The following is a 12,740-nucleotide window of genomic DNA, read 5'->3' on the forward strand; positions in this document are numbered from 1 at the left end:
GTAATCGTTTGCAACTTGGCTAAGGCCCCTAATATGAAAGTATAAATTGTGATTTGGGATTATATCATATAGTAAGAGATTCCAAACGAAAATATTATAAAAAAAATAAGTAGTGCTTTAATATTTGTTACGCTTGATCATTGTCTTCGCTGACCTTAGCATGGCACCCGTATATCGTGTGCGACGCGATATAAACAGCGTGTTAGTGACACCGTAACGAAAACTTTGAGGGATGATTCAGACCATGATTTTGTGTTGATATCAAGTGGAAATTTCCGTTACAAAAGTATGGAACTGAAAATAATTAATAATCAAATATAAATTATTCATGAATTTTCCGACAGGAAATTTCACTTGATATCAACTCAGAATCGTAATCTGAATCATCCTCTAAAATTTTCATTACGGTGTCATTAACACCCATACATACCTGTACGGCTACGAATACTGAGGGAGATGATTCAGCTCATGATTCTGAGTTAATAGCAAGTGGAATTATCCGTTGCAAAAAAATAGGTAATTAATTTGGCGACGGAAAATTCCACTTGATATTAACTCAGAATCGTGAGCGGAATCTTCCTCCTCAGTATTTGTTACGGTGTCACTAACACCCTGATGATTGGTTTATTTGTCACGTAGCCAAAGAGGGTTGGTTCATTTATCACTTCTCGTGCGTTTACGCGGGTACCATGCTACAGCTACTAAAGACTTTTGAAGCAGTGTCTGTACCTCGCTTATTGTCGATAAATAATGATTTCTTTTTTGTAGGTATAAATTTACTATATTAATATGGTGGTTGGTTATTATAGCTGTATATAATATTACCATCACATATTTTAATGTTATTCATTATATTGCACAATCGCTTGCATGAGATGATTCTAGATTTTATCAAGTTATAGTGTTTAGATGTGGAAATGTGTTAGAAACTTATAAATAACTAGGAATCAGTGTATTATGTACATTTTCAATCCTACGCTTCTGAAAAATATAGCGCGTTGTTGCAGCCAATGGGAGATTTTCTTTTTTAGAATTAAAAAAAATTAAAATAGTTTGGCGCTTACCCAACTACGTTACTTCCATTGCCAAGATGTCATGAACTAATAAGATATTGATATTGATTTCTTTTTTCCTTGTTATAATATTTTTTTTTCTGAAAATAATTAATTTGACATAATTCTTTTTTATGTTTTCATAATTTCAACAAACAAAAAACAAAAATAATTAACGTTTCGTTCAATGCAGTAACCTATCAAGTTCAGCACTATCTATCCAGTAACTAGGAAAAAAAGAAAATCCTCATTAGATTTTATTCGTCAGTTAATAAATCGCCTAGTCATATTGTGAGATGACCGCATAGCTATAATCGGACTGTGAAAATTTCGGTTACCTAACTAACTAAAGATGACTATGAAACAGCCGTAGCATGACACTCTGCAGTTTTTATTGCGGGCTTCAAACTATAGACGTGAAATGTTTATCTATGTAGACATAATGTGCTCTATTGATCGTACCGGATGGGAGCCTATTGCGTTCCCCATTTGTCCGGCCAAGTAGTAAATAAATGCCTTTGTGGCCAACCTACAATAAGTCACGTCAAAGCTGTTCTAACACCCATGAGGTCACGTGTAGATCTCAATATTAAATTACACGACATTATTTAACTAACGGGCTAGGCATTTAATCAACTGACGATTTAAACAAAGTGGCAGAAACTCAATATTATTATTATATAAAGTATATTTTAGATAATATTCACAAATACTGCTGTGCTGTATCAATAATTATAGAGCCTTAGAGAAATATAATAATATATATTAAATATTATAAAATAATATATATTGTGCTTGGCTCTGATTTACGTTTTAAGTAAAATTTAATAGATGCATATAATGTTATTGTAGTTTTAGATATAGAAATATAACATGTTGTCGGAAAATATGTTAAACTATAGAAAGAAATGATCTACATCCCTTTTTTATTGGCATTTTGAATTAAAAATGGGGAGACAAATTATATATACTTGACTATAGAATTTAGTTCAGTATTATATTAATATGCGCGTGATACTTAAACCATAAAGTAATCTCGTTTCTCGTAAAGGTTCTTGTTATGAAAGATAGCTGATGATTCAATTTGTTTTTTTTTTGTAAATGCTTATTTTCGTTTTGGAAACGACCAACAAAAATTTAACAAATATAGTTACAACTATAACTATATATGTTCAATTTTTGTTATAATATACAGGGTGTTAGTGACATCGTAACGAATACTCAGAGGGATGATTCAGACCATGATTCTGAGTTAATATCAAGTGGAATTTTCCGTCGCAAAATTCGTGTTATTTTTTTAGTTTTTTTTTAAATTATTTTCAATTCTATGCTTTTGCGATGGAAAATTCCACTTGATATTAACTCAGAATAATCAGCTGAATCATCCCTCTCAGTATTCGTTACGATGTCACTTACACCCCATACAAGTACATACAGTAGCCATACAAGTAGATATGGGTGTTAGTGACACTGTAACGAATACTGAAGGGGATGATTCAGACCATGATTCTGAGTTGATATCAAGTGGAATTTCCTGTCGGAGAAGTCATGAAAATTTTAGAGCTTATTTAAATTATTTTCCGTTCCATACTTTTGCGACGGAAAATTCCACTTGATATCAACTCAGAATCATGGCTTGAATCATCCCTCAAAGTTTTCGTTACGATGTCACTAACACCCTGTATATAAATATAATTATTCAATTGTTGTTGTATTTTTGTTTTTATAACATATTGATGGTATATAGAAAATTATCATATTTTTTAACATGCGTAAAAAGATTTTACGAGATCGCTCGAAAGAGTCCTGAAAAAATTGTTTATAAAATGCCAATAATTAAGTGATCTAGAAAATTTTAACACAATGATGTAAACACAAAGTAACTTAGTGTAGTAATTAGGTTTAGATATAGCAAGTAAAAATATTAAAAAATATATTATTAATAATGGTTACGTTAAATAAATGATATATATTTGGAGCATCCCAAAACGTGTTTCCTTTTTCTAATTTTAAATTAAGATTAAAAACAGGAATTAGTTCCAGAAGAAATCCCAGCACGGGCTTAAATCAATGATTTAAGAATTTGTTTACGGATTCATAATTATGATAAGCGGAAAGAAAAACATCGTGAGGAAACCGACATTCTCTAGAAATGTGTTTCGGAGGTATATGTGTGACCCGTATTGGACTGGTTTTCCCTTCGTGGGTTGGAAGGTCAGACAGGCAGTCGCTTCTGTGAAAAACCGGATCTGTTAAAACTTCAGGTTAGGTTAGTGGACCCTGTGAAAGACGGGATAACGCTAAAGATGAGAGTAAGAAAATTTGCAGTCTCTAAAACTTAAATGAAACTAGATAAAAATGTAGGTAAGGATTAAAAATAAATAAAACATAAAATAAATACTTACAAGTTTAATAAATGCGTAACAGTCATTTTACTAATAACATTTTTCTACTAAACTACTTTAACTTATAAATTGAGCGAGATATTTATATATTTAGCTATATCAAGTAAAAGATTGTATGGTAGAAGTAAAGAAAGAAGAAGAATAAGAATAAAATAAATTTATTGCCAGTAACAATTTACATTTGCTATATAAACTAAGTACTTAATTATGAATATTGCGAATACGGGCAAAAGGAAATGGCAGTATATTTTTTTAGATAATTCTGATACCATTTTAAAAGAATTTAGGTGTAAATATTCAATGTTTGTTTGAAATAAACAATAGCTCAGAAAATTACTAAACAATAAAACTGCAATCAAACAACAATTCAACAAAACATTTTTACACTATTAAAACTATAAAATTAAATGTAATTCTTAATTTAATAATAAATATAAATGCATTTAAATTTACAATAATAATACAATGAAATATACAATTTCGTATTTTACAAATATGTAAATTTTTAATTCTTCTGAATTTTAAAATGCTCTAATGATTTTATTTATATTTTAGAGAGCATTTTGATGATTTTAGTTTTAATGCTATCCTTTTTTAGGATCCATTGTAGACGTTCGAAAAAATGAAAGGTTAATTGGATCCATATTATTGATAATTACATTTTACACGAAGTACATTTTTTTTTACCGTGACTTGTGTAAATATTTTAATAATAGGTTGTTTACTTTTTATAAATTAAAACTTGTTTTCTTTACCGAATATTTTTCCGGCCAAGTAGTTAATGCCATTTGCGACAAATATACTATAAGTCACGCAAAAAAATACCGAATATTTCGATCAAAAATTAATCAGTACTCAAGTACGTACTTACGTATTGGTCGAAAATTATGCCTCGAAATACGGGTTTTCGCAAAGTCGAATATATTAAATGCTTTTTATAATATTAATTTAATTTAAGGGTGGGATATCAATATCTCCAATGTCACTGTTGTCAAATTCATTTTTATTTTCATTTTCGTTGTTTTTTGTTAAGAAGTTCTAATTCCATGCGATGTGAAAATAATTACAGTCTTCGTTTTTGTTCATAATACTTTCTTTTAATGTTAAATATAAATGGCTAACGCGACTACTTCATTGTAAGTAATTGAAAATAATATTTTTAGGAGGTTTTTCATACTATAATAACGGGATGTCTAAAAAAGCGTCATCAAAGCAATTCACCAAAAAAAGCAATATTGCTACTTGACATTTACCCATTATAAAAGAAAGTGCTCAATGTCAGCAAATATCACATAGCAATATTGCGTTTTAAGTGAATTTCTTCAATGTCACCTTTTTAAGCCGCTCCCCCCACCCCGAATATCAAGATAGCAAGATTTTCTTTTTGAAATTCGCAACAATTTAGTAAACCAGTTTTTCTAAACTGACTTGGGTTTAGGAGTTTCTCCATCAATTCGCGTAACGGTATCTCCGAAATGTGTAAGAAAGTCCGAAATCTGTACAGCCGATCGGAGAGGTCTCCCCAATCGCAGCGCTCCTAAACCCCCAAATAGTCGCGTAACCCCCTCATCAGTGTACTCCAGTAATACTCTTGAGCCAGGGTTTATAGAAGGTAGTGCGCATGTAAACGCCGGGCAGGAAGGGGGCCGCGCACTTGATGCCATGGGAGACTGTGCCAACTAGTTGCCAGCGACCGTCCTCACGCTGCAGGACCAGGGGACCACCGCTGTCGCCCTGGAACGGAGACGAGAGGTTAATGGTAGTTTCTAATGGGATGGCAGAGCCACTGTTGCGAAGTCTTAGTGACGTCACACAAGAGCCACGGGCCACAGCCACAAACGCCGCCACGAGAAGCTAGACGCAGCTACAACAGTAGCTGAAGCGCGCGACAGCCATTTGTGGCCGATGGTCGCCCCTTGTGGTCGGTGGCTGCTACTTTTTTAACCAATGAATGCAGTATTTTATTTTATCTATTATTTATTTATTAGGCACACCAAGAGTACAAACACATAACAATTAATATAACTTTCTTAAGGCAAGTACTAGTGCTTGCACCAATTACAGACGTACACAACTTATGTAATTAACATGCATCATACTTGATTTATTTATTATGGTACATCAACAGCAGTACATACACAAACACACAAAATAAAATATACATAGCAAATGTTCCGGAATGCCAATTAGACGCACACAAGACTGACTAAAATAATAATAAAAAGTAGGAATTAAAGTTTAAAAAGAAGAATAATTGAAAATAAAATTTTAAAAAATAAATCTTGTAAAATTTCTTTGATATTTAAATGGTATGAAACCAGAAAAAAATTGCAAAATAAAAATTAGAAATGGGTAGGTATATAAACATATTACTTAATAATGCATTTAAAAAAACGCTGCAATGTTTGAGTTTTAAATACGTATACATTCAATTATGTAGGTAGTATAAGTTCGTTCCCTCAAATTAAGATGTTATGGTTGTTAAAATAAAGAACAATATCGGTTGCATGTTATAATTTAACATACATACATACATAAACTCACGCCTATTTCCATAACTAAAAATGTAAACTAAATGTTAAATGCTGACCATCTGCAAACTGCAATACCATTTTTATTGCGAATAAATAAATGATTATGAATTATAGTGTCGTCATTACTTTCATTGCGACTAAATTCGATCTTGACACACCTTCATTTGTGTCAAGAAAAGTGACAAGACGCGCCGCGAATGCTTTTTTACTGAGATCGGTAGTCTATTTGTTTGGTCAATGCTTACTTCACAAGAGTCCTTCTGCCCGTTGGCGTATCCTGCGCAGATGAAGGAGCTGAGGATCTTCTTGGAGTGGCCAGCCGTCTGGAACATCTCCTGGCACGCGCTGTTCTCTATCACAGGCACCTGGGTAATCGGGGCAAATGTTTAGAGGTACTGACACCAGAGGGGTTAAAATGGCCATATCAAAGCAATTCATCTAAGAAAGCAATATTGCTATTTGACATTTGTTTGCATTGAGCACTTACTTTTTTATGCGCAAATGTCAAATTGCAATATTGCTTTCTTAGATGTGGCCATTTTACCCCCCCTGGGGGTCTAATAGCAATTCATCATAATCATAAACACACTATATACGTCCCACTGCTGGGCACAGGCGTCCGCCTCAATCAGCCGGAGGGGGTATGAAGCTTACTCTACCACGTTGCTCCACTGCGGGTTGGTGGAGGTGTTTTTACGGCTAATAGCCGGGACCAAAGGCTTAACGTGCTTTCCACAGCACGGAATCATCTTGCTTTTTCAGACAATCAGGTGATTCAAACCTTACCAAACAAAGGACAGTCTCACAAAGTGATTACGACAATGTACCCATCGGGAATCGAACCCGGACCTCCAGATCGTGAACCCGCGTTAGGTATCTCTAACCACTACACCACGGAGGCTTATAGTAGGTATTGTTTATTGGGTGTTAGTGATATCGTAACAAATACTGAGGGGGATGATTCAGGCCATGATTCGGAGTTGATATCAAGTGGAATTTTCCGTCGCAAAATTAATTTTACCTTATCTGATGTAAGTAGTCGTTACATGAGCCACGTCAGGGTGGCTTAATAATAACTCTGACACCAGGGTTGATGAGGTTGGTTATTCTCCTCTCAACCCACACGATAGACGAAGAGTATGTGTTAGATATTTACCTGAACTTCCTGTAAGACAGCTGGTACGCCGCCACCATACTTCAGTCGTCCCCAGCCTGTTACGGTGGCCATGCGCCCCGTGAAGTCAGACTCATCAGGAGGCATACAGATTGGCACTGAAACGTAAAGTGGAATTGGTTAGATCTATTCAGCCCGAAATACTAGAAAGCATTATTTATTAGGCTCGTAAATATTTAAATGGTCTCTGATCGAGTGGGCTCACGAACCAGAGGTCCTGGGTTTGATCCAATGAGGACATATGACAAAAATCTCTTTGTAATCCTTAGTCTGGTTAGAAAATTGCAGGATGATCACCTGATTGTTCAAAAGTAAGATAATCCGTGCTTCGGAAGGCATGTCAAGCAGTGTATGTAGTCGCTACATCAGATTGACATCAGAGTTGACGAAGTCGGTCATTGATCGCACAACCCACAGCAGAGAAGAAGAATATTCTAATTTAATCAGATGTATCATCTTTTTGGGCAGTCACATTTCATGTGATATTTCACATAATTTGTCGTCATTGTTAAGTTTGGCTTGGTGTGGGCTGTCGCATCAACATCATTCAGTCTAGTCAACCCTGCCGAACAGAGCATAGTACCCCGCTAGCCACAAGTTGATAGTGTGACTAGGGTTCCACTAGTGTCATGTTATTGTTGTGTTAGTATTGAATGTGGCGCCATCTGTTGCATGTGGGCAGAACTAGCTGGTCAACTAGTTGGGTCCACCACAAGTCACTATTTGAGTTTGTGTGCTCCTCCTTAGACCACATCGCTAATTAAGACCAGTTTTGGTCAAACCCGACTAGACCATCACTACTTACCAATATGAGCATCAAACTTAATAGGCGACTCCAACTCGAGCAGAGCAAGATCATTCTCGAAGGTAGCTGCGTCGTACTGGCGGTGGACGATCACTCGTCGAACGTTGCGGGACACCGGCCGCTTCGGCTCCAGGTCGCCTGAAATGTCGTTCTCACCAAACACTGCTACCAGCGAAGCCAGGAACCTGGAAAACAAAAATAGTTGATATGAGGATATACAAAAACATAAGCTCACGACTATGCGGGGTGTCAGATCGTAATGAAAACTTTGAGGGATGATTCAGCTCATTATTTTGAGTTCCCTTTGGGATAGGCAGACACCACGGAATTCCACGTACTGGTCCTGGTCCACCACTTTTGCTTCTTCCACTCTCATCAAAGTCTTCATGCGTGCTTTCTAGTTTAGAGTTTTCTTGACCTGGCCTTTAAAACATCTTAGATGTTCGTCCAGGTCTTCGTCATAATAATTTTAGTTTTCTTTTTTATGTTCGATGGACGGCATACAGGCCGGTGAGCCATCTGATGGTAAATGGTCACCGACGCCAGTAGACATTTGCAGCACCCGCGGTATTGCCGATGTTGCTGATCTTGAAGAACCTTTTTCACTCCTTTTCTGAAGAACCCCATATCATAGCGTAGTGGAAAAACCTTGGAGGGAAGCTCATTTCACATTTTAACACGTACGCGCGAATTGTAAATAATAGAAGATCGTCTTACCCTGGTTGACAATGCGCAGCGGTGGTAACAAATCTGCTGGTAATGAGGACACCGCCACACTTGTTTTTGGTGAAGAGCCCCAGCCAAGTGGACTCCCTGACCAGCACCTGCCAGGGCCACTGGCCAAACTTGGCGTTCTTGCCTCCAACGATGCGGCCAGACTTCACTAGTGGCCGGACGCCGCACACTGGAAGAAAAAAAAGATGATGACTGGAAGAATTTGCTTCAATGTGCCTTTTTAAACACCCAGCACTATTATTATTATTTTTTTGTCATTACTACTATATTAATTTGTACAATAAACAGTTTTTTTTTAATATAACAGAGCTACGTATCATCACTTCTGAGCTGTGTATTATCTGGTGTAGGTTTATAGCACTTACAATTTTTATCATTATAATCGATGGTCTGGTCGGTGTAGGCTTCCGTGGTGACCTCGTCAGCGAGCTCGGTGGCCGTGGTCGCGGCGACCGTGGTCGTGGTCACTTTCCTGGTCGGCTTGGGCTTCTTCGTGGTCGTCACCTGCAAACATGATCATCACAAGACGGACGCACATGGTCTACTTGGACAAGTCTTGGAAGAAGTTGACTCAGCATAGACAGGATACAGATATTAATTTGACAACTTTGAGGATTTTCTGTAGAATCTGGAAAAAATATGCTTACCTCCTCGTCAATAAGAGAATGCCAAAAGAAGAAAAAAAATCTACTAAATAATATAATCTGGTTGGCCAAGAGGCGTTTCAAATTTCGCGTACTCTTTAAGCAATCTCACAATAATTTTCAAATAATATACATCTGAAATTACCGCGCGATTTATTGAGTAATTGGGAACCATATTTGAATATACCAATTAACTTACAGATTTTTTGGTGGTCGTAGTCGGCGGCGCGGTAGTGGTGGTGGGTTTCCTGGCTGGCGTTGTTACTCTAGTCGGTTTCTTCGTCGTCTTGACTGTCGGCCTTCTAGTTGTAGTCGTCCTAAGCGGTCTCTTTGTAGTCGTGGCCGGTCTTCTCGTAGTCGCCGGCGTCCTCTTCGGCTTTTGTGTAGTCGTTTTCGTATCTTTGATTATAGTCGCATTAGGTTTCTTATCCAATATGACTATATCGTGAAGTTCTTGGAAGGTCCCTTGTAGGCTTCCAACGATTTTGTTAACGAACAAATTCATCTTTTCATTTAGTTTCTCATCTTCCTGCCAAGTTGGTGTTGTGAATTCTATGTCGTGTAGGGGGTCAATTTCGTTCAAGTCTGATATAGCAACGCTTGTGTTGTAAAGACCTATATTAGATCCTGTAGCATTCAGCATCGGGTTTCGTACTGGTGGGAAGTTTATCAGGTCGTCTGGCGATGTCTGCAGCTCAGGTTTGAATGTCGTAGACGAATAGTATTCGGTATATGAATCGAAACTTGGACTTGAAATTGTAGTGTAGACAGGCCTTGTCGATGATGTTGATGCACTTACTTTAATCGGGTATGGAGTCGTATTTGGAGATGGTTTTGGAGTGATAAGGACAGTTGGAGACGACGGTCTATCGTAACTAGTCGGAGGTTTATTCATGAAAATGTTGTTAGTAGATTCAATATGGGTATTGACCGTGATTTGGCTGACTGGCTTCTTAAAAGGTTCTTGAGATATTTCAACGAACTGTGGCTCTTCTGTTGGCTTAGTTGTTTGGAACCCATTGAGGACGATCACAGTTGGAGTCACGCTTGAGAATGAATCTGGTGCAACATCGTAGGTAGGAATAGGAGTGGAGTCAGAAGTAATAGGCCTTCTAGAAGGCTTGGCTCCTGTCACGTAGCTTGTAGAAGGCGGTCTTCTAGAAGTAGTAGTAGGAGGTTTTCTAGTAGTAGTAGAGCTGACGTAACTGAAGGTGGTGACTGAATCTCCGAAGTCGTTAGGGTCCGTAGGATATCTGCTAAAAGCATCAATAGCTTGACTAGTATATTGACTAGGCTTAGAAGTTACATATGGTTTAGTTGGATTGTCTTGAATACTGTTGGTAGAATGCGAAGGTAATTTCGTAGTGAAAGTCGGTTTCTTGTTAGGGTATTTAATAGCACTGGTGTATGTGCTGCTTTGGTAGGGTTTTAGGGTGACGTAATGCCCAGTGGAAATGTAAGTAGGATAACCACTGCTGTAAGAGACAGGGGCGACAGTCGCTGCAGGTGTTGGCGAAGACTTCGTTTCCATGACGTCAGTGGCTGGTGACGTCACTTCATCTTTCAAACTTGGAGTGGATTCATTCAGCATTTGTATAATACTGTTTATAGACGACAGTTCAGTGACCTTTTGAGTTTCTTTTGTTACTGTTGACACCATAACGTAACCTTCCGTCGAAGGGTTTTTGGTGCTAGTTTTATTTGTAGGTTTCGGTTTGAATATCGGTTTTGTATAAACAGGCCGATGAGTGGAAACAGTTTTAGGTGGGGATGATGTTGTAGTCACCGGTGCTGCTGTGGGTTTGGTCTGCATCGAAGATATTTGTATGTTAAAATCTGACGGTCTTGCTACATTATCTACTGCTGATCCGTTTTTGTGCATCAGTATTGTATCAGCTACGTTATGGTCTATAGTACTATGTGTGTAAACATTTTCAGTCTTAACCGGTTTGATGTAGACAAAGCTATCATCCTTCGGTGGTGATTGTAATAGCGAATTTGTGATTTGACTTAAGCCTTCAGAGATTATTTCGGCTTGTACGCCTTCTGTACTCAAGTTCTGTTCTACTGCTTTCTCAGTACTGGCTTGTGGCTTGTCAGGTCGGTAACCAGGAGTGACGATCGGCTTGAAGCTGTTGTGCCAGGCGCTAAGGTTCTCCCCATCATAGTCGTCAGTCTCGGTTTCTGGGTCAGGGTAGTCGAGATAACTCGTCATGACGACTCCTGGACCTTTAGGGATGTGGCTTTGGCTGTCACTTCGAAGTTGACAGCAGGCTCCGAAGAGGAACCCATCCATACAGGCTCCGACCACTTCGCCCCCTCGCTGGACACACTCATGGTTGAACATGCATATTGTGTTGCCTCTGTTGAATTTGGCTGCACGACTGGCTTTGCAGTATGCTGGTGTTATTCTGTAGCCTCCGAAGAGCTTTCTTGAATCTGGAAGCAAAGAGAAGTCTTCTATTAGACATCACCAAATCAAACTAACTATACTTTACTACACACACATACACGATACATTTTAAAACATACACAAGAAATATTATAACACTTGACATGATTTTAGCATCATGATTGCATTGATTTGAGAATTTGCTCAAAAATAATAAATGAGCATGTCTGAACACGCAAAGTTTGAGTTACTTACAGTATTGACCGGCAGGATAATGTCGGAGAAAGGTGACGAAGCCATGTCGGCTCCCAAGCATGATAACATAAACATAAAACATAAATATATACGCCTATATACGCTTGAATCACCTGATTGTCTGAAAAATAAGTTGATTACGTGCTTCGGAGGGCACGTTAAGCCGTGAGTCCCGGCTATTAGCCGTAAAAATACCTCCACCAACCCGCAGTGGAGCTGCTTGGTGGAGTAAGCTCCATACCCCCTCCGGTTGATTGGGGAAGGCCTGTGCCCAGCAGTGGGACGTATATAGGTATGATTATGATGAATTGCTATTAGACCCCCAGGTTTCAGTACCTCTAAACCTTTGCCCCGATTGCCCAGGTGCCTGTGATAGAGAACAGCGCATGCCAGGAGATGTTCCAAACGGCTGGAGCAACCCGCAGTGGAGCAGCGGTGGAGTATGCTCCATACTCCCTCCGGTTGATTGAGGGGAGGCCTGTGCCCAGCAGTGGGACGTATATAAGCATAATAAATGTAATTTAATCTTTAAAATACGTTGGAGGCAAATGTCTAGTGATAGGCACGAATGGGCAAGCAATGATTGAGCACCATTTCAATTTTAAATGTACTGAGTGAACGGCTATTTTGACGCTCATAATAAATAGGATAGTGCAATTATTATTGATTGTGCTAAATCATGCAATATTAAATATCTCTTATACTCTTTTTTTTCTTTTGTCGTGTGGGTTCTGAGGTGGATTA

General features: G+C 38.0%; 1 protein-coding gene across 1 annotated transcript; it reads right to left on the reverse strand.

Moving 5' to 3' along the window:
* Window positions 1–5,026: 5,026 nt before the first annotated feature.
* On the reverse strand, window positions 5,027–12,041 carry LOC126378302 (serine protease filzig). Its single transcript, XM_050026495.1, has 8 exons — window positions 11,993–12,041; window positions 9,549–11,788; window positions 9,071–9,209; window positions 8,688–8,874; window positions 7,971–8,155; window positions 7,148–7,263; window positions 6,237–6,356; window positions 5,027–5,191 (listed from the first exon to the last, which is right to left on the reverse strand). Exons 1-8 carry the CDS (start codon window positions 12,039–12,041, stop codon window positions 5,027–5,029), a joined length of 3,201 nt encoding a protein of 1,066 aa, XP_049882452.1.
* Window positions 12,042–12,740: the final 699 nt, after the last annotated feature.

This window comes from Pectinophora gossypiella, chromosome 26 (assembly GCF_024362695.1).
Source record: "Pectinophora gossypiella chromosome 26, ilPecGoss1.1, whole genome shotgun sequence".
NCBI lineage: Eukaryota > Metazoa > Arthropoda > Insecta > Lepidoptera > Gelechiidae > Pectinophora > Pectinophora gossypiella.

Coding starts and splice junctions, on each gene's coding strand:
- LOC126378302 (XM_050026495.1), bottom strand. CDS start 12,041: ATGGCTTCGTCACCTTTCTCCGACATTATCCTGCCGGTCAATACTGTA. Junction 7,264..7,970: donor TAAGTTTGATGCTCATATTG/GTAAGTAGTGAT, acceptor TTTACGTTTCAG/TGCCAATCTGTATGCCTCCT. Junction 5,192..6,236: donor GGCAGAAGGACTCTTGTGAA/GTAAGCATTGAC, acceptor TCTCCGTTCCAG/GGCGACAGCGGTGGTCCCCT.